General features: G+C 59.8%; 3 protein-coding genes and 1 non-coding gene across 4 annotated transcripts; 3 read left to right on the top strand and 1 right to left on the bottom strand.

Annotated features, from left to right (window-relative positions):
• Window positions 1–607: 607 nt before the first annotated feature.
• On the top strand, window positions 608–5,438 carry BESB_027240 (uncharacterized protein; the record flags this gene model as incomplete). Its single annotated transcript, XM_029361398.1, has 7 exons — window positions 608–750; window positions 1,316–2,503; window positions 3,009–3,171; window positions 3,591–3,638; window positions 3,994–4,151; window positions 4,559–4,844; window positions 5,337–5,438. 7 exons carry the CDS (start codon window positions 608–610, stop codon window positions 5,436–5,438), a joined length of 2,088 nt encoding a protein of 695 aa, XP_029215298.1.
• Window positions 5,439–6,086: 648 nt separating this feature from the next.
• Window positions 6,087–13,325, bottom strand: BESB_027230 (tetratricopeptide repeat-containing protein; the record flags this gene model as incomplete). The annotated part of the gene is made up of 3 exons (XM_029361397.1): window positions 6,087–10,452; window positions 11,671–12,329; window positions 13,065–13,325. The coding sequence occupies 3 exons, from the start codon at window positions 13,323–13,325 to the stop codon at window positions 6,087–6,089; spliced, it is 5,286 nt and encodes a 1,761-aa protein (XP_029215297.1).
• A 1,601-nt stretch (window positions 13,326–14,926) lies between these two features.
• Window positions 14,927–14,998, top strand: BESB_029520. Its single transcript has one exon. It is a non-coding gene; the product is annotated as a tRNA-Thr (tRNA).
• A 1,655-nt stretch (window positions 14,999–16,653) lies between these two features.
• BESB_027220 (uncharacterized protein) lies at window positions 16,654–19,746 on the top strand (the record flags this gene model as incomplete). The annotated part of the gene is made up of 3 exons (XM_029361396.1): window positions 16,654–18,555; window positions 18,801–19,223; window positions 19,720–19,746. 3 exons carry the CDS (start codon window positions 16,654–16,656, stop codon window positions 19,744–19,746), a joined length of 2,352 nt encoding a protein of 783 aa, XP_029215296.1.
• Between the last annotated feature and the right edge of the window lie 99 nt (window positions 19,747–19,845).

Genomic DNA, 19,845 nt, shown 5'->3' with positions numbered 1-19,845 from the left:
GGTTAACGCCGCCTCTACGGTTTTGACGAATGACCTCTCTTTTCAGGAAGCATCTGCCTGGTTGACGGCGCCAGCTGGGGCCGCTGGCGCGCGTTTCAGCCTCCTCCGCCCTGGCCGCCCTACACGTGTTTCTAGGCGCGGATGAGAGAGAGTCCGGTCGCTGTTTCAGTTTCACATTTCCACAGGCATCTCTCTTTCTCTTGGCCGCCGTTACGTGGTGGGTATCCCCCTTCTCTCGCGCTGGACGCTTCGAGGGACGATTTGCTCGCTCCGTGTGAATGCCTTTCCGTGTCTCTCCTCCCCCAACGCCGCTGCAAGCAGTTTCTGTGCCGCCGGACCTCATCCCCCATCCTTCGCTTCGTCTTCTTCGTCGTCGCTCCACTCGGGCGGCCCGCCGCAGCAAACCTGTCGCATTCGCTGCCGCGTCCACGCTCTGCTCACTCTCTGGGTCGCCGCGCCAGGTTTCTTTGCATTCCGCTCGCTCACTACCGGCTGCGTTTGTTTAGTTAGCCCTCCAGTTTCCAGGCGTTCGGCTAGTCGCCATGCAGAGACGCTTCTGTCTGTGTTCTCCGCTCTCTCGATGTCTCGCGTTTGCTCTTGAGCAGAAATGCCGCCTCACTTCGTACAATCACTTCGCTTCGTACAGTCACCTCCCGTCGCGCAGTCGCCTCGTTGTTCCTCTTCCCTTCCTCTCTCGGTTGCCTCTGTGGTGCCTCCTTCTTGGTCTCCTCGCTCTGCGCCTCTCTTCTGGTCCGTGTTCACTCCAGACTCCTCGCCTCTGGCCTCGCCGCGGAGTGCCTCTGCGGAGGCGAGGCCGACCCTAAACCCTAAGCCCTAAACTCTTGTTCTCCGTTGTGTGCTTTCCCGTTTGCTGCTGCCTGGCTGAGTCGTCTGCCTGTTGCGAAGATGCAGCCGGCAGGGTCGCCCACAGAGGAGGGCACCAAGCTCTCCTGCGGCGCCGCTCGCGAGCCGAGTCGGCGACAAAACAGCAAGCCCTTCGCCCCCCCGCGAGGGGGCGAAGTTCGCGGTGTCTGGCAGCGCCTCTTTTCGTCTCCCTGCTTTGCTTGGTTCTGTTCTTCGCTCGCCTGCATGCGTCTGTCTCTCGCGCGCCGCTGGCGTCTTCTAGTCTGCTGAAGGCTGAGGTCTCCAGCGCGGGTTGCAAATCCTATGCTTTCGCGTCGTTCCTCTTCTCTCCGTTGTTGCCAGCTCCTCGCCTCTCGTCGCCGCCGTCTCTTCCTTTCCCTTTTCTCTTCTCTGCCCCCGTTCACCTCCCGCTTTCTTCGTCTGTTTCTGAAACTGCGGGCCCCCTGCGCAGTTCTCCAGACGGCCTGTGGCTGTGGTTTTCCTCGCTCCCTGCACCGGCACGCGCTGCGGGTTTTTCGGTCTTTCTCGCTTCGCTCTCGGCCTGCTGCCTGACTCTGCTCGCAGTTCTCTGCGGAGCGTCTTTGCCGCGGCCGTCGCGCCTGCAGCGGCAGTCTCCGCCGAGGCCTGTCGCGGGCGCTTCCCTTCTCCTCCTTCTCGCGGGCGTCTCGCTGCTTCTCAGTCTGCCTGCGCGAGCTCTCTCTTCGTCGCGGCGGCCGTCCGCCTTCCTTTCTTCCTGTTCTGTTGCTCCTCCTCTCAGTCCTCGAGAGACTGGCGAGTTCGGTCGTCGCGCCTCCTCTCCCGCCGTTCTCAGGTTCTCTGAGTCCGCGCGTCGGCCGTCTCTCGCCGGGGCCTCCCCGGGGGCGGGCGCCTCGCAGCTGCCGTTGCGATTGACGTCGCGATTGCCGCCGCGATTGCGACACACCTCCGCTCTCGCGTCCTTTCTCTCTTCCGCTCGCCCGCAGGACCACTTCGCCTCTGCAGCCGCGCGGCTGTCGCGCGCGTCTGCGTCTTCAAGCCCTTTTGCATCTGTCCCCTCATCTTCTCCGTCTCCTTCTCCCTCTCCTCGGTGCAGCTCTGCGGCGTCTTCGCGGTGTCCGGGCGCGCATTCGTCGTCGTCGCTGTCTTTCCTCCCTGAGCAGCCTGCGGATCGGGAAGAGGCGGCGGACGCGCTGGCGGGTCAGCTGCCGGAGTTCTCGTTCGACTTCTTCGAAGAGACTCCGGAGCCGCCGCCGCTTGCATCGCACGGCCCCGAGGACTCGCCGACGATTCACGTGCCTGGCGTCTGGTACCTTTACCTGCCCAGGTGGCTGTACGCCTCCTCAGAGACACACGCGGACGCGCTCCGCGGCGCGGAGCTGAAGCAGGGGGGCGGACGCCGCGCGGGGGCCGCGAAAGGCAAGGAGAAACGCAGAAAAGCGAGCGCGGAGAAAGCCGGCGACCCGAGCAGCAGCCTCCACCGCCCGGCAGGCTGTATGTACACGCCAGATCCAGACGGAATCTGCGGCCGCAAAGGAGGCTACGACGGCCCCGAGGCGGCGTTCTTCTTCGAAGACCACACTGCGGTCATTCCTTCTCTGTCCGCGAGAGGCAACTGGGCGCTCGTCGACCCTCCCAAGTCGTCTCCTCTCCTCAACAAAGAGTAAGACGCTGCCGATGACACACGAGAGGAAGGGGGCGAACGAAGACACGCAGTGGCCTTTCTCACGTCTTTTCTACGCGCGCGGAGACTACCCTGAGGCGCCCGACGGCGATGGGGTACCCGGAGCATCAGTGTCTGGCGTACTGTGCCGCGCGTTTCTTCGCACGTGGATCCTCTCTCCTTGCGTGCTGCTTTGTCTCCTCTCCTTGCGTGGATTCTCTCAGCAACGAGGGGCCCCGACTGTGGAGAGTTTTTCTTGTCGCTTCATCCCTCTGCGTCTGTGCCTTGCCTTCGCCCTCGGGGCGCGGCGTCCTTAGGTTCTGGCGCGTCTGGCGCGCGTACTTCGCTTCTTCCTGCACCTCTTGTGTGGTTTCTGCGTCGCTCGTCTTGCCCTCTTCGTGCGCTGCCGCAAAGTGCCTCTGCCGTCTGTAGCGAGCGCGGACGCCACGAACTTCTTCTGGCGCGACCGCGCGTTTTCTCTGCGGCTCGTGTGGTGCTGACGCAGGCTGCGGCTGTGCATCTTCAGCGGCCAGGTGCCTCAGGAGCGCCTCCTGCTTCGCGGCCTCTTCGCCTTCGCCCCGCGCCCGACGATCTCCCTCTGGGACGAACGAGTGCAGCTGCATGCGGCACAGCTTGGCGGCTCTGTCTTCGTTCAGCGCAACGCCCAGGTAGGTTCACGCGCACTGAGAAAGCGCATAGTTCAGGGGCTGGGGCTGAGAAGAGAGGCAGCCAGGCGAACGCGGCTGCATGGGGACAGGGGTCAGCTGTCACAAGGCGGCAGAGGATGTGAATGAAAGTGAAAACAACACAAAGCGACCGCAGGGGAGAAGAGGTGGAGCACCGCAGAGGACTGCGGAGGAACCCTGGCCGCTGAGAGACGGGCGTCGGAGGTGGGGAAAGGCCCGCGCGGAGAAACAAAAGCGAGGCTGTCGCTGCGCGAGTGTTTGGGAGCGAGTGAAGAGGAAGAGGATAGGGTTGAGATGCGGAGGCATCGGAGGCGGAGTTTGCGCGCCGGTGACGCTCATCTGTGGCGGTTTTCTCCCCATTTTTCGAGTGTTGTGGAGTGCGGCTGTGCGCCTGTCTGCAGAGTGCAGCTTCGGGGTCTGCGACGGGCCTCCCATTGAACGTTCAAGTGGTAAGTCTGGCCTCATCGCGCAGACGGCGACAACGTGTGCCTCAGGGAGCGGCGCCGTCCTCTGCTTCTCGTGAAGGACTCGCCTGCTTCCTTTTTTCGACTGACCTTCCTGCTGCACGCCACTGTGAGGCACTGAGTTCTTGGAGGGGAGGCGACTTCGCGGCAGCTCGCGACTCCGCCGATCCTTTCTCGGGATGAAAAGCATTCATCTTCGGCTATAAGCGGAGTCCCTGGGCGCTGCCCTGTCGTGCGCCGTGTGGCGTGTGGCGTTTTTTCCGCGCCCTGCAGGCTGTCTCAGGCTCCTCTTGGCCAGTTTCGCTCCGTCACGGTGTGCCTTTGTTTCGCCTTTTTGCAGTGCGACAACGCGGGCAACGTGGTTCTTGGGGCGGAGGAGCCAGAGGCTGTCGACGAGGAGAAGAAGCACGAAAAAGACGACGCCTCAGCGGCTGCTACCTTCCAGGCTGCAGGCGACTTCACCGCGTACAGACTCCTCGGCGAAGACGAGAATTACTTGTGAGTAGGCTTATACGAAGCTCGAAGAAAAGCCGATCGCCGAGACCGCAGAGAATTGAAAAGAGGCATGTCAAGGGCCCCGACAAAAGATGCAACCGTGCACAAGGAAAACAGTGCATAGCGCGACACTATGGTCACCTAACGGCACACACTCTCTCTCTCGTGTCGCCCCATGCAGAGATGCATCTCTGATGAGACTCCCGTTTCTATCTCAGTTTTCTCGCTGCCTGTTTCTGCAAACAGCGCTTCTCGTACGCACGCGCACGTATACAAGGCTCCCTTGCCTCTGTGTGTGTATGTACTGAAGGCTTCGAGTGCGGCCTCTCAGGACCTGTTTTCCTCTTCGTTTCTCTTGCGTCGTTTTCCCCATCTGTGTCTTTGTCGGTCTCGTTCTCTATACTCCGCAGCAACGTTCATCATCACTTCATTCGCTACGGACCGAAGCGCCTGTACCGCCTCTTGGAGCCCGACGCCCCCGAGCTGGGCCCTCGCGCGAACGCGGTCGTGGAGACACTTTTGGCGCCCAAGAGCCCCGTCGCTCTGCACCCCTCGGCCGCACCGATACAGTCCACGAGCCCGTCGCGGAAGGGGAGTGGCAAGGGCGCGGTGAAGGACGACGACAAAAGAAACGCGACACACGGCAAAGATGCAGATGAAGAAACTCAGGAGCTGCGACTGCGGCTCGAAGCCGTGGTGAGTCTCCTTCCGTGCCGCATGCGTTTGCGGACTCAGTTCACCCCTTTGTCCCACAGAGCAGCGGCACGCGAATCAACGAGGCGCTCGCGGCTCTGGAATCGAGTTGCGTGAGCTACGCCACGCCGTGTGCACTTGTGCTTCGGTGTCGGCCCGGGTTTCTTGCAGGCGCACCTCTTCTGTCGCCGTCACCTGCTGTGTATCCGGTCTCTGGACGAGCGTGCGGAGTCCCCGTAGTGCATCGGCTAGGCTACGAATGGAGGCCGCGGCACCAGTTTTCAGACGGTTCGTGTGGAGTGGCACTGGAGCTGCCAGGGCGGCGCGGAGGGGCCCTCCTGAAGCCCCGCCCCCGCCGCGGTTTTCGGCGCGTGCGTAAAATAGGTGAATCTTCTTCCTGCTGCGTGCCTTCTTTCTCCGCCGGCAAGCCGATGCGGAAGACCGGCGCGCGTCCCTGTGTGACGCCGCGTCTGCTGTGTCGGTGTGTGTGCGCAGCTCCGCGAGTTCGCTCGCGAGCCTCCAGAGGAGGTCATTTGGCCCGTCCCCCGTCTGCCGAAGCGCTCGGCGCTTGAAGAGGATGAAGAAGCTGAAGAATAGAGAGAGGCCTTGCGTGCGGGAGCGTCTCTGCCTCTCACGCCTGGCATCCCCAACCGCGTTCAGTACTCTTGCATGCTGCGACGACAACCGCAGCTGTGTGCGCGGGTGCTTCCCCCATCCTATCGACGTCCAGCGAAACGCCAGAGACACGCCAGAGTTATCATAAATCTGAACTTCCTCACGTCTGCGACTGCTGCGCGCGAGCAAGAAACGGACCCCCCGCGATACGCCAAGTCCCTCCACAAAGCCGGTCGCTGCGCTGACACACCTCCTCCGACACAGACACCTGGCTCTGGTCCTGAACGGCGACACAGATCAAACAGACTCGAATATATACATATATGTACGTGTATAAGTATACACGCCAAGTGCCGACGCGTGCGCGACGACGCCGCGCACGCGTCGTCGAGAGCCTTGGCTGCGGCGAATCGGCATAAGCGGAAGTCCGTATCCATGCATGTAGAAGGCGCAGTCGCCCTAGAGCCGCGTGGAGACTGCACGTAGGGATTCGCGTGTGTAGAAATACGCGCGTACTCTCGCGGCGAGCCTGCAGCGACGCCTCCTAACTGAACCCAAAACTTTGCGCCGACGCAGAGTCGCGCACCAGCCCGACGCCACGCCTCCGATTGCACGTCTCAGCAGCTGCCTTCACTTTTTCCCCAGCAGCAGAGGCACGGCGATCTGCATGAGGCTCTCCATGCCTCGCAGCGCGACGATCGCGGGCTTGTACTTGGCGACCTGCGCGAGGGCGGCGAGCGTCACGGCTGCGTTGCGCTGGGGGCCGCCGACGTCTTTCCGCAGAGCCTCGATGCAGCAGAAGATCGCGCCGGTCATATCCAGGGCCTCGAGGACGCAGTCTCCGCCATCTCTTTTCTCCGTCGCTTCATCCGTCTGGTGGCGAGCATCTGGGGCCCTGAAAGTCTCTGCCGCTCGCGCTTCAGGTTCCACGCGGCCTGTGGCGGAGGTAGCTGGCGGCGTGCTTCCCTCCTGCGCGCCTCGGTTTCCGTTCTGCGCGACGCTCAGCTGACCCCTCTTCTTCTCCGAGTTGCGGGTGGTCGCTGCGAGTTGCGCCTTGGCGGCGAGGCCAACGAACAAGAGGAGGTTTCCGCGTATGAGAGCTCTCGGCGTTTTCATCTCGTCTTCGCTTTCCGCGTACTTTTGCGGCGCCACAGCCTGTAGGAGGTCGCAGACACGCTTCAGGATCGCCGTCAGCCTCAGACTCGCTTCCGCGTGCGGCGATGCGTCGCGCGCGCCCCGCTCTGTGTCCTCGTTTTCGACGCTCTTCTCTTGTCGCATCGGTGTTCTCTTCTCGTCGTCCTGCGGCTGCGTCTCGGCTGACGCGCAGCCGCCTCGCCTGCATTCTTCTTTCTGCGCCGCGCGTCGTGCCTCGGAGTCCGGTGCGCTCTCGCCTTCGCTCTTCGCCTCTCGCTCCCCGCGCTGCGACTGCAGCGCCGCCTCAGCTTCGGCAGCCGTGGCGAGAAAGGGCGCTTGCTGGGCGAGTGCGCAGAGGAGTTGAACGGCGTGGCTGGTGACGACGCTGACGCCGTCGCCTGCTTCTCCCTCCCGCTCGCTCTTCGCTGCGCCGCTCTCCGCGGGGCCAGGCAGTCGCAGCAGGCTGCAGAGCGGCGGACAGAGTGCGCGCGCGACATCCCCAGAGGAAAGAGGTCGACAGAAACACGTCAGAGATGAGGCGGAGCTCGCGCTGGAAGGAGGCGAAGGTGGACGCGACGGAGAGGAACAGCAGAGGCCCGCGCCTGGGCTGCGGCTGGCGGAGCTCTCGCTGGTGGCGACCGCAGAGATCAATCGGCAAGCGAGCGTGAGGCTTCTGGTGATAAGCAGCTCTGCCTCGCGCTGCGAGATCAGGCGAACGACGCGAGCTCTCGCGTCGTTCGCCTCATCTCCTCCGGACTCCGTTCCCGCGATAAACGCTCGAAGGAGAGTCAGGATCGCCTCGTCTGCGAGGAGTTGCCTCTGGTGCGCGCCGAGGGCCTCGTCCTCTTGGGTTGAACGTGTTGCAGATCCAGGTGTTGTCAGATTGGCAAGCAGCCCGAGGAACTCCGCCGCAGGCAGTGTGGGCACGCTGAAGGCGCTGAAGGCGGGCGAATCTGGCTTGTGTCTGCAGGACGGCAACTCCCAAGACGAGGGCGCGCATGCGCCCAACAGCTTTGTGAGCTGATACAGGGGCCGTTGGAGATTCTTCAGAATCGCGAGGCGCAACGCAGGGAGTCGGGAGAGATTCGTGAGGATTGAGAGGCACTGCTTCACGTCAGCGCTGACTTGGTCTGTCTCTGGCGCGTCCTCGGCGAGCTCTGCAAGGAGCTGCGAGAGCGACGCGTCGTTTTTTCTTGCGGCGGCCGATCGCAACCGCCCAAGCGCCTCCGCGAAGCGGCGCCTGCGCTCAAATCCTCTGGTCTTCTCGGCAGCGCCTTCTGTGGCTTCCTGCTGCAGCGCATCCAACTCCCGCCAGATCTTTCTGGCGGTGTCTGTCGCGTCTCCGATTTCCTCTTCTCCGCCGCTGTCCATGAGTGCCTCGTGCACCATGCGCTCGAGTCTCGCCTGCAGCGCCTGCCGCCGCGTCAGGGCCTTGACGCGCGAGTGAACGACATCCCACAGCGCGGGCAGTATCTCCTGCGCGGTCGTCTCCTCCCTCGTCTCCGCCTGGCTCTCCACGCGCCTGGACTCCGCGCTCTCTGGGACTCCCCGGTCGCCTTCGCGCGCGACCTCTCTCCCGCACGCGCGGCTTCTTCGTGGAGCTCCACGGTTCGCCCCTTTTGCGCTGCCGTCGCGGCTTGTGCGAGGGCGCCCGCAGTCGCCCTCCGCCGCCTGCGCGCCTGCGGCCCCCGACGGGCGAGCAGATGCCGCCACGAAGACCTGAACGGAGCGCTCGAGGAGTAAGTTGCAAAGGAGGGCTCCTGCGTCCTCGCGCGCGCGGAGAGGCACCCGCGGGCGGCGCCGCATTTGCGCGAGGAGATCGAGGATCAGCGCGCCGAGATCTCTGCGACGAAGCAGGTGTTCCACGAGCTTCCGCCGCGACATCGCCTGCAGCGAGAAGGCATGCAGCAGGCCGAGCAGAAGCGCCTTCACGTCGCCCAGCGCGGCGCCCTCGCCGCCCTCCCCCCCAGGCGCGGGGCTCGCCGTCGAGCTCGGGCTGCTCCCTGCGGTCGCGACCGCGAGGAGCTCCTCGCGGTCGCAGGGCGCGGTCCCGTGAGCGGCGCCGGACCCCGCGGCGCGGACTGCGCCGAGGAGCGTGAGAAGCGCAGAGGCACTCGCGTCGCAGACCTCCCAAAGCGAAACAGGCGCTGACGGGCTCGCGGAGGGAGACGACGACCTCCGCAGGCCAGAAGGCGCCTCCTGGGCAGCAGCCTCGGGCGGGCTCTCCGCGGCGTCCGCGGCGGAGGATGCGGCCGCCTCGGTGAAGCTGCAGACGCAGTGAAGGCAGCGGAGGGCATTCGCGCACGCGACGAGGACTTGGAGCGTGCGACTCGTCGCCAGCGTCCCCTGCTGGGCCTCCGCCGCCGGCTCGCTAGCGGGCTGCCCGCTGTGGGAGTCGCTCCGCAGGTCCCATTCTTCTCTCTCTCGCTGCAGCCTTCGCACTTGGCTGGCGGCAGCGCAGATCTCCTCTATCGCCACATCGCGTGGCGACATGATCTTCCCCGATGTGTCGCCGATCTTCTCGCGTCGCCTAGCCACCGCTCCCTGGCGGGCACGGCTTGCGTCGCGCTGCTCGCCTCCTTTCGCCTCGCGCGCTTCCTCCGCGCCTCCTGGCTGGTCGCGGGCGCCGTGGAGCTCCGCGGAGACACTCGCGGGGCCTGGTTGGGGATTCGCCGCTTCCTTCGCGTGCTGCGTCTCCTCCCCCTCCCTCTCCCCCCCGACCTCTCCCTCCTCCTCCTCGGCTTGACGCACTCCGCGGGAGAGCGCGAGCGGAAAGTCCCAAAACCACAGGCGCGCCGTGGCGTCTTCTCTCAGGATTTGGAGGCTCTCCTGGAGGCGGGATCCCGAAAGAGACGCGAACGTGCGCCCACGCCGCAGCGAGTCGCCGAGCACGGCGTCGAGGCGATGCAGCGATCTGACCGCGGGCGGCTGCAAGAGCGCGGGCTGGGGATGACCCGCCTCTCCCGGCGGGCAAGCAGCGCCTCGAGCCCCCGCGTCCGGCGAAGAGACCTGACCGCAGCGAGACGACACAGACGCAGAGGAAGAAGAAGAAAGAGGAGAGGGACGCTCATGAGAAGAAGGAGCAGGAGGCGGCGAAGAATTTGGCGGAGAGGCGAGGAAGCGGGGAGAGCACGCTGTGGGAGATCGCGGAGACGGGAAGGCCGTAGAGGCCGAACTAAAGCACCGAGCCACGAGACGTCCCGGAGCAGTGTTTTCTGCGGTATCTCTCTCTTGTTCGAGCCCGGTCCCCGCGGTTTTCGCGTCTGTTTCCTTCGCAGTTCGTCTCCGTCCGGAGTGCGCGCCCCGGTGTGCGCTGTCTGCCTCTGCGGGAGCGTCTGGTTCACTTCCGCGCTCGCCTGCGATCGCGAGTCTTTTTGATTCGTCTGCTTCTTCAGTGTTCGTTCGCCCTCGCACTGCAGCTTCCCCCTCAGCCGCAGACTCGGGCAGCGCGGCGGCGGCCGTCGCCGACTCACCCTCCCAAGGCGTCTCAGGAACCAACCGCCCTGTCTGGGAGCCGCCTGTCTGCTCTGCTGAAGCGAAGGAAATAGACGCGAGAGCGACAGAAGAGGAGGCTGAGGGGAAAGGGGGCGACACTGGCGCTGGGCGCGACTGCCGTTTTTCGGCGGTGCATGCGTTGCTTTCTTTTGCCGTTTGGCGTTCGTTGAAGACGCTGTCAAGCTCGCGGAGTCGCAGGACTTGCATCTCTGTCTCCTTGAGGAGGCTGTTTGCGTCGCAGTCTTTTGGATAGAGTCGCGTCGCTTGCCGGAAGTCGCAGAGAGCCTCTTCCCACCGATGGAGGGCGCGCTGGGCGAGCGCGCGCCTGCAGAGCGCTTTGAAGCACGCGGCGGCAGACTTCTCGTACCTAAGAGACAGAAAGAAAAGAAGTGCAAGAAATACTGAGCCGCATACCGGAAATCAGGCCTCGCATCTGGCAGCGCGACGCGGCGAAGAAAAACGGAGGCGCGAGCAGCCAGGGAGAGGCCGAGAGAGGAGGACGCGGCTGATTCGAGAAACCGAAACCTGAAGGCGAGTGCATCCTTCCGCGAGACTGGCGTGGCGGAAGCCTTTCGGCCTTGCACTGTCACTGCAGGAGGCGCGCGACCGCGCGGGTGGGCACTTGTCTTCAAGGGAGCACACCAGCGAGGCACATCCCAAGGCAGCAGACTGGATTATTGCATTACGAAGACAAGAGTATGTTTAGTTCTATTGCCTGCCTTGGTGCGTGCGTGTCCATGGGTCCACAGAGATATGGCAGTCAGGACAGATATGCAGAACAGTGGGCTTTAGAATCTATTTTAAGCGGGTTTGAGGAATTCATAGCACGTTAAGGTACATTGAGTCGGGGCGAAGAGGGTTGAGGGCGCTGCGGACGTCAGTTTTGGTCTAACGGGAGATAAATGAGCTTGTGTCACTGCTATGACTAGTATGTTTGCAATTCCTGCTGGCACTAAAATTTCCAACTGGTCGGGTGCCTGTATGGCTAGCCATACGAACACGAGAACTGTATATTTTGTTTATGTGCGGGAGACACGAGTCGAGAATATTTTTTCATAAATCGAGCTGCGGAGACTCAGGCGAGCCTGAAGAAGTGACACAAGTTCGAAAGCAGCTTCGTGAGGGCAAGTCGCTGCGGGGTCGAGCAGCAACCGCTCTCACCGAATATACAGGAGCGCAACGACGCGGGCGCGCCGACTCACACGCTCCAACTCTCAAAGCATGCATTCTACGAGCCTTTTTCGGCTGCAGTCCAGCATCGCGGGCCACGTAATTTGTTCGCTGCGCTGGGATTAAAAGATCTCTCCCCCCCGACCTGTTTCGCTACTGAGGTGTCTTCTTTCTCTTCACACGGAGGCGTGTGGCGCTGCTTGGAGGTGTGGTCTAGTTTACATTTCCTTACTGTCGCCTCTGCCTTCCTCGATTATATGCTACGCTGGGGACAGATGCGTTTCTGGGTTTGCGTCACCAAAGAGGATACTGCTGATACCCCTGTAGCGGTTTAGAAAATGATCCGTGCCCGGTGTAGTAGAATGTGAATGGCGGCCGTGTGACGGCGTGTTTTGTCGCCGTTTGTCTCGTTTACCCGTCTTCAAATATTTCGCAGTATTCGAGGAGGGTGGTGACGGCCTGGCAGACTTCTTCGTACTTCTTGAGTTTGAGGAGAACGAGCGCTTTGTTAGTCCACAGCTCTTTGACGTCTCGACGGTGCTCTAGGCCTTCGTCGTAGGCCTCGAGTGCGCCGACGAGGTCACCTTTCTTCAGGAGCAAGTTTCCCCGCTCTTTGCAGCGGATCGCCGCGCGCTTGCGGCTCTGTCGCTGAGTCTCACTTGCCTTGAGATCCTTTTCTAGCGCCTGGAACGTGGGGTCGTTGGCAGGGGTGATGGGGGCCGCGTTCTCCCGCTCCTCCTCGTCGGTCGAGGGCTCCCAGATCTCCCAGGTCTGGTAGTGGATGACTTTGCTCCTGCGCACGTGCTTGCGCGTGTTGAGCCACTGTTTCCACCGCGCCTTTCGCGTCAAGTGCTTCGCTTTCTCTTCTTTCAGCAGTCCTACCTTCTCCTCGAGCTGAGCCAAACGCGCCTCCCGCGTCATGACCGGCCGCCCACACCGGCTGCAGTCCGTCATCGACGGCAGGGTGAACTCTACCAGGCAGGCGCGACAGAAGAACGTGTAGGGGCGTCTCGCATTCTCGCCTTTGCCCTCACATCCCATCGCCAGCGCCTCTTGCTCTCGCGCGCGCTCTTCCTGAACGAGCGGAACTCAGGCGCAGGCAGCTCACAGTGAGAAGGGCGGCGTCTCGCGTGAGCGCGCTCCCCACGAAGAAAACGGAAAGGCACTTTTCTCTCGTTTGCAGGTAGCAAGCAGTCCTCTGTCGGCGTCAACGGGTTGAGCTAGGATCCGAAGCCGCGCAGTCGAACCCTCCCTCACAGCTGCGCGCGCGCATGAGTGAGCGAGACGAGCCACACGCGAGTCGCCACGGCGTCGGCGTGCACAACAGAGGGGGCTCTGCCAAGCGTTGTCGTGTAGGCTGGGAAAATCTTGAGCTTCTCCAGCCGTGCACACAGTTCACCAGAAAAAACAGATCCCGTGGTGCCTAGTTCCCCAGATCCCCGCACCAAACATGTAGTCGATCCAGTGAAGAGCCAGCTGAACAAAGCGTGGCAAGTTCCTGTCGCCGTTAGGTCGGTGACCGCTTCTCGGTCTCGAAGTGAAAATCGCATGAAACGGGCAGACAGTCGTCTACGCGCAGCGTCAAGGCAGCCGCTCCAGACGGGTCTGAATTGCCCTGCGTAGACTGCACGCGACTCAATAGTAATATCTGGGGCTCTGAGCAACTCAGAGACACATCTGAAGAACCTCGCAAGTTTAGCTCGGTGCGCTTGCTCCAGATTACTATACCAGCTGCGCTTCTGAGTAACAGCACTCTTTGGTCGGCAGTTCTTGGGGGCAAAGCGAGACTCGTCGGTGACTTTTGCTCACCTCCTTCTTTATGTGCTTGGCTTTCTCCCGCCACTTTGCGCGCTCTTCCTGTCGCTCGAGTTCGTTGGCGTCGACGGTGCCGTCAATGAGGCCGCGGATCGTCTCGTGAACCTCCTCGACCCTCTCAAGGAACTCCTCCGCTTCCTTCGCCTTGTGCGCTTGCTCGAGCGCTGCCAGCCGCTGAAGAACGTCATAGTCGCGGCGGTCAGATGCGGGGGCATTCCGCCCGCTTGGAGGGCTTGCTGCGCTGTGTGGCGCCATCCTCACTTCTGTCGCTGACGGAGAGTGGATTTATGTCGTGTAGGCAAGCGTTTGACACGAAACAGGAGCGCGCGCAGCCCAAATCCTCGATAGCTTTCCTGCTACGCCGAAGTTTCCGGGTGCTCAGCCATGCATGCGCCGCTACGCATACGGCTGTTAAGCAGTTAACGCGCACACGAGTGGAGTGTTCAACTCGCTAGAGAGGGATTTTTGCTGACGCAGATGGCCATCCGCGATCTCGATGTGCCGAACAAGCAGGTGCTTGTCGAATCAGATAGCTCGCACCCATGCAAAACAAATGACTTTAGTGACGAGACTGGAATACTCAGGGGGCGCTGCCTTGTCTACGATAGAGAGGACCGCTACCTTTGCTTTCTTTGTTATCAATATCCTCAATCAAGCCCAATGGAAGTCGCGGTCTGACCGGCGATCTAGCCATACACGCGGACGCCTACTGCGCTTGACTGAGACCACTGATGCTAGCATGAGCGTAGGACGAGTTTGGCACTGCCGCCCCCGAACGTCGCCGATCTAGAAGCAGCAAGCGATTTGTAGCCAAGAAAATCTTAAAGCGCGTTTCGGCGCATCAAACTGAACTGGTGCATGGTATCCCCGGGATTGATGGGCTGCACGGACGTCCGACGTGCCCGTCCTCTCTTGGCGACCGTAGGATTTGCAGCAACTGCATAGAATGTTGCTGTACTACTACTCTGAAGTGCCTTCAGAGTAGTCAGGCAAACCGAACGACGAGGGCTGCCATCAGTCATCTATGAGCCATCCGCGGTGACTGCTCCTCCTCTTCCAGTCCTCGACGGACAGAGGCCGCGCGAAGCATTAGGAGTGACACCTTTGGAGAATCCCGCCGACACAAACTCCGGTGTTTTAAGCACGGCCAGACCACCCGCTTTCCCTTCTTCTGTCAGTAGAAAGCCGTCACAATAATTACATAAAGAATTGCGTGGGCGCACACGAAACCCTGGTGCGGTGTAAAGGTGCAGAGTAATATGCTCGCTTCTCGCAGGCTCGCATGCTAGTTCTTCTCGCGGGCTCGCATGCTAGTTCTTCTCGCAGGCTCGCATGCTAGTTCTTCTCGCAGGCATGCGAGTCATTCAGGAACGATGCAAGGCAGAGTGGAACGAGCAGTAAAATATTGTGGCTGTCAAAACTTAATTTTAGAGGGGCACTTCTCCCAGCGAAGAGCTCCTGAAGAAGCCAGATTGAGCCCGGCTTTAACCGGTGGGCGCCAAATAATCGCCGGCAGTGACGCTGACGGTCTGACGGGAAACACGATGGTATCGTTGTCAGAACGTAGCGGTCACAGCAACACTACTTAGACGGTGGCACAATGTTGACTTCAAGACAGTACGCGGGCAGGCGAGTGCCTCGCTGACGTTGCCACCATCGCTGTTCGCTGTATTATAGTTGACTGCACTTTACGGTCACGCCAAACGCGTTCGCGTCGTCAGTCGAGCAGATTCTTTGCAGCAGACGAGTACCCTATCGTGTTGGTTATTTAGCGCTTTCAGGTTTGCCAGGTGCCGATGAACTCCCATCCTTCCCCCAACCGTAGCGCGTGTGCGCGTAACGCGGCATTTCTTCAGGCCACCTTAGCTTAGTGGTAGAGCATCGGTCTTGTAAACCGAAGGTCGTGGGTTCAATTCCCATAGGTGGCTAGAAGAAGAGTAGCACGAGGCTACGCCGGAAGGTTGTGCTGCATTTCAACATTAACGTCTTCCCGGTCCCTGCCCTTACTGTAGAAGGTATACGTACTTGGCTGTTTGCCGCCTGAGCAGTGTTAGAAGGAAAACGGCTAGACATACTGATTGATTCAGCGGTCATACCCGAAGGACTTAAAAGCACGCAGTGCGTTACCTCCTAAACATCAAGCCTATTACCACACCACAGAGCGTTGACCCAGTCTCGGCCTCTACAAAAACTCCGATCTCCCCTGGGTTGCTAGCCTCCCAAAGGGTCGTTTAGCCTGTTGATGCTGCTGCGGCTCCGGTGCAATATGTTTTTGTCCGCGGCATGACACCATGCCTTTGTTGCACACCAGGTCCGGCGTACTCTTCTCATCATTACTGAGGTGTGGCTCCACACCTGGCATCCCACGAGTGCATCTCGCCATTTGCCGCTTGGCGACGGACTCACGATCCTTGGTGTTCACCGCCTTCAGTAACATGTCCTCTGAGATTATTCTAGCTCTAGCATCATAACGCGAGCTTTGAATCCCCGAACGTCTGTGGGACAACAGTTTATGACCCGACTGCAGTCCGTGCACGAGTATGGAGGGCTTTCCCGCCTTCTGTGCGGAAGCCAAAAGAGAGACGCCCTGCTATGCAGCCAGGAACAAGCGTTATGCGTGCGCAGGAAGCATTCCATCACATGCCGGAGCTTGAGCAGCCGCGGAGCCTCTCCTCTTTTACACCTCCCTGCAAGTACGTGCGTCGTCTGCCCCGGTGGCAGGACTCCACGTGCCTCCTTCTCTCCTCTCAGCCGAATGCCCGCAGAGCCCAGAAATGAGGAAATCCGCTTCCTAGCATGTTGGGTAGCGAGAAAGAGCTTTGCTTAGTTCTTCTTCCTGAATGACCCGTGCCGACAACTATAGGAGCTCAGGGAAAATTACATGACGCGTACAAGTATGCCTGTGAGGTGCTCGCGAGAGATGGAGTTAAACAAATATAGTAGGGCGTCCAAACAATCTGTCTCCTCTCTCATCCACTGCAGAATTACCACGTTTTTTAAGGAAGTAGCCCGAAGCGGGGCGACAGGAGAGGAACCTCCCCAAAGCGCGTGGACAGCCAGCTTATGCGGATCGAGGCCGCTACATGGAACTCCCATGAGACCATGATCTTCGTTACGGCAGGCGATCACGGGTGATCTGACGCTTAGAAATAGTCTCGGGACCCCTTTTGCATCCGCCAAGAGACAACATGTAATTCTGGGCTACGTCAGGTTTGCATGATCATTCTTGTCTCCCGTGATGCTGTCTCAAGCTGACTGTGGCTGTCTCGATCTCGCGGGACACGAGCACACTGGTCTCCGACATATGGCGGCTAGCTAGGTTGAGCTAGATCGTTGCCTCCCTTGTTTTACTTTTTCGGCTATGACCCGCATCGCTTGTTGATGTTTGTGGGAGATGTCTCAGTCTGCGTGACAGTCACCATGGCGCTCTTTTGTTTCACCAGGGGCTGTTCTGGAAATTTACTCGCTGTTTTGTGAGAAAGATGAGCACACAGCGTTTGAAGAAATTAGCAGTTTGTCTCACCTTAGAGCTACGCTCCTCAACGGTTTTCTTTTAGTCAGCATTACTCCTGGTACATCCAAAATGCTCCATACATGCTGTGACAGACGCTTCGTGGCCCAAGACGACGAATCTCCGCTTCATGACACTGAGGCGCTTGACCCGCTGGGTCCTGAGTGGTGGGGTTACATACTTGCTGTTTATCTCCCGCCCTCATCGATCTTCACCATCAAGCAAGTCTGCAAGGCTTGGAATGCTTTGACCACAAGCCGCTACTATACAATTCACTCGCCTCTTCGAATAACTGAGCGGATTCTCTATCGGCTGTCCTGCGAAACATCAACACTTACGGCCGAACAAAGAGCACGCGTCGCCCGGCACTTTTCACTGCACTGTGGCGATAGTATTACCATTGGTGTTGCGCGTGATTCAGAGGCAATCCACGACATTACCCAGATGCTTTTGTTGGAAATGAGCCCTGTGAAGCAAATGACAATCTCAATTGACACAACCTACATGCCCATTCCAAAGTCTCTTCACAGCCTGCTGCTTCGAAGCGTTGATGCCCTCCAGGAGCTGAAACTGCGAGGAGTCCGAGTGTCCCAACAGCTCAATCGCATTTGCATGGAGAACCATCAAAATTCTTTTCAGAGGCTCGGGTACATTGAGCTTTCTCGACTGCAAGTCCTAGAGGTTGATGACGTCTCCTTTCTAGAACATCTTTCAGCACCCCGGCTGGTGTCCCTATTCGTGGACTACACTTCTCTACCAGAAAGCAGTGAGGATCTCAATCATGAAGCAAACGAGGCCGCCCTTGGCTGTGGGCATACGCTTTCCAAAACACCACGGTTTATCCTGCTCACGTTCCTCTCGCGCTCTGGATCGCAACTCGAAAGGCTCGTACAGGCTGCCATCCTCCCGGAGTTCTCTCGCTCCTCGTCCCGAACTCGAAACGGCAGCCAATCGGCAACTGTGGGAGAACCCTTCGTTTGCCTCCCGAAGCTGACGTCTCTGGCAGCTTCTGATATTCACCTTCTGCTGCACATTCGGACGTTGAATTTGCAGTCGCTCACTGCTTGTGTTCCCAGCGCATGTGCCCTCACCTTCTTCAAATGTCATTGCACCAGCCAGCTGAAAAGCTTGGAGCTCACACTAGAGAAGAAAGCTGCGGATGGCAATTCACGTCGCAATTCATGGCTCCCTGTTGGCTGCGTGTCTCCCTGCACTACGCGGCTGCCCTCGCAGGCACCAGCATTCGGCGGAAGGGGGGCCTATCGACACAGTTCTTGCCCTCTGCCTGTTTCTGCGTATGACTGGCAGCACGGTCGTCAGTCTTGCAATGAACCACCTGCCTGCCTTTACCTCTATCCTAAGGATCGGCAAGGGCCCACTGGAAATAAAGAAAGCGGCGTACGGGACAATCGTCATCACGGCTTGCAGAGACCTCTGTCGCCTGTCGACTCCCAGCAGCATACGAAGACAGACTACCCTCCAGGCGTGAAGGCTAGAGAGGGTTTGTCGCAGATGCAGCGGACCGTCGTGTTGGTCGACGTCGCCTGCCAAGAGTCTGCAGAGCTGCTGCCGATTCTGCTACCTAATCTCGTGAAGCTTACAGCCCCTGGCTGCCTCTTGACGTACCTGTTCTGCCCGGCCCTTGAGCGTGCCCATGTCACTGGACAGCCGCATCGAACAGAGGTGCTGTCATTCGTGTATGAAGCTGCTCCCAAAGTCGAGGAACTGATTCTCGACACGTTAGCGCGAGACAGAGACGACCAAGGGAGGGCGCGTCAATCAGTCACAGGTTCAGGCGCCGTTCGGCAGGACGAACTTCAGGCATCCAAAAACGGCGGAAGAGGAGGCACCATCGGCACTGTGCACACAAATCCAGTAGCACCGCGGTGGCGGCTGCCTAAACTCCGGGTGTATAAGGGGCCTGTGTGCTTGTGGGGCATCGATGTAGAGTGCCCGAAGCTCGAGTGCCTCACGGTACGTTCTTTAGGGTCTTTAGTTTAGGGATCTTTACCGCTCCCGTACGCAACAACTCTGAGTGTCAAACTAAACTATCATTGATAGCATTGACCATTTTGGACGGCCACACATGTCGCTGCATTCGCCACTGCAAATACGAAGCATACTCGAGCAGCTCAGAGCAGTAATTTGGCACGTGCTGCCATCAGCACAACGGTGCAACTGGCAAGGCGGACTGTGTGAGCTCGTGTATGTGCTTGCAGGGCAATGACGCCGGTTCACTCACAGATCTGGCTCCCTTCCTCTGCAGCGGTAATTGCCCGGTCCTGCGAGAATTATCCGTGTTCGAGCTGTCCTCGCTGCACTATTTGGACATATCCGCGAGCCCCTCAGGGTTCAACCGCGAACACGATTGCCTCTCCGTGATAACGACGCCGCCTGATGTGGCTTCAGCCGGCGGAGAACTGTCTCCTGAATTGGAAGCGCTGAGAGTGAAAAGGTTTAATGTGAGACAAGCGCTTGAGTCGCTCGGTGTGAATCAACCGAACCAAGTCCCAGCGCGGGGGAGAAACCCGCTGCAGCGGGTGCTTCGTCAAGTTCGCATGCTCACTGTGGACGAGATCGAAGAGGGCAGAGGGTGGCTCCGGCCGCTGTTGTATTCCCTGCCAAATCTGAAGCGAGTTGCTGTAAGGAGACCCACCCGAATCACAGAGAAGGTCTTTACTGCCTCCTTTCTCGCGAATGGCTTCAAACAATCGTCGAGTCCGTGTGCAGAAAGCAGATGCAGCACCAAAGAACTCCGCAGGTGGATATTCGAGCGCGACGCTGCATTCGACCCAGAATTGACAGAAAGCGAAACATCGTGCTGGGCGTACCGATGTGTCCAATCCGAGTGTGATTCCCGACGCTGTCGCTGCGCTCACTGTGCATGAGGTCTCCGGTGGTAGAACCCCATTTCAGTTTTCATGCTCACATGCAGAAGAACACACGGACTCGTCGTCGCTGCCACAGGCAATTGTTGACGAGCGCCTGTCTGTACTGTCCACAGTGCCTTGCCTCAGTCGCGATCAGAAAACTGCAGAAGGCACTTTGAGCTCCGAGAGCTCTGCTCTGGTATGCCGAGGCTCATGGTAGCTGGTGTCAGAAATAGGAAATCAGCATTGCAAACAATGCCGTTCGCAGCTTGAGCTGCTGGGTAGCATTACCTAAGAAATACCTGCATAGTTGGTCAGCGCTCTGTTTGTGCTCTTGGAAGGGGGCTAGAGCATTGTCAATCCACTTCACTGAATGGCTCTGTCCTCCGGCGTA

The sequence above is a fragment of the Besnoitia besnoiti genome (assembly GCF_002563875.1).
Source record: "Besnoitia besnoiti strain Bb-Ger1 chromosome Unknown contig00015, whole genome shotgun sequence".
In the NCBI taxonomy this organism is placed as follows: Eukaryota; Apicomplexa; class Conoidasida; order Eucoccidiorida; family Sarcocystidae; genus Besnoitia; species Besnoitia besnoiti.
The sequence above is the reverse complement of the archived record's forward strand: the minus strand, read 5'-3'. Positions and strand labels throughout refer to the sequence as shown.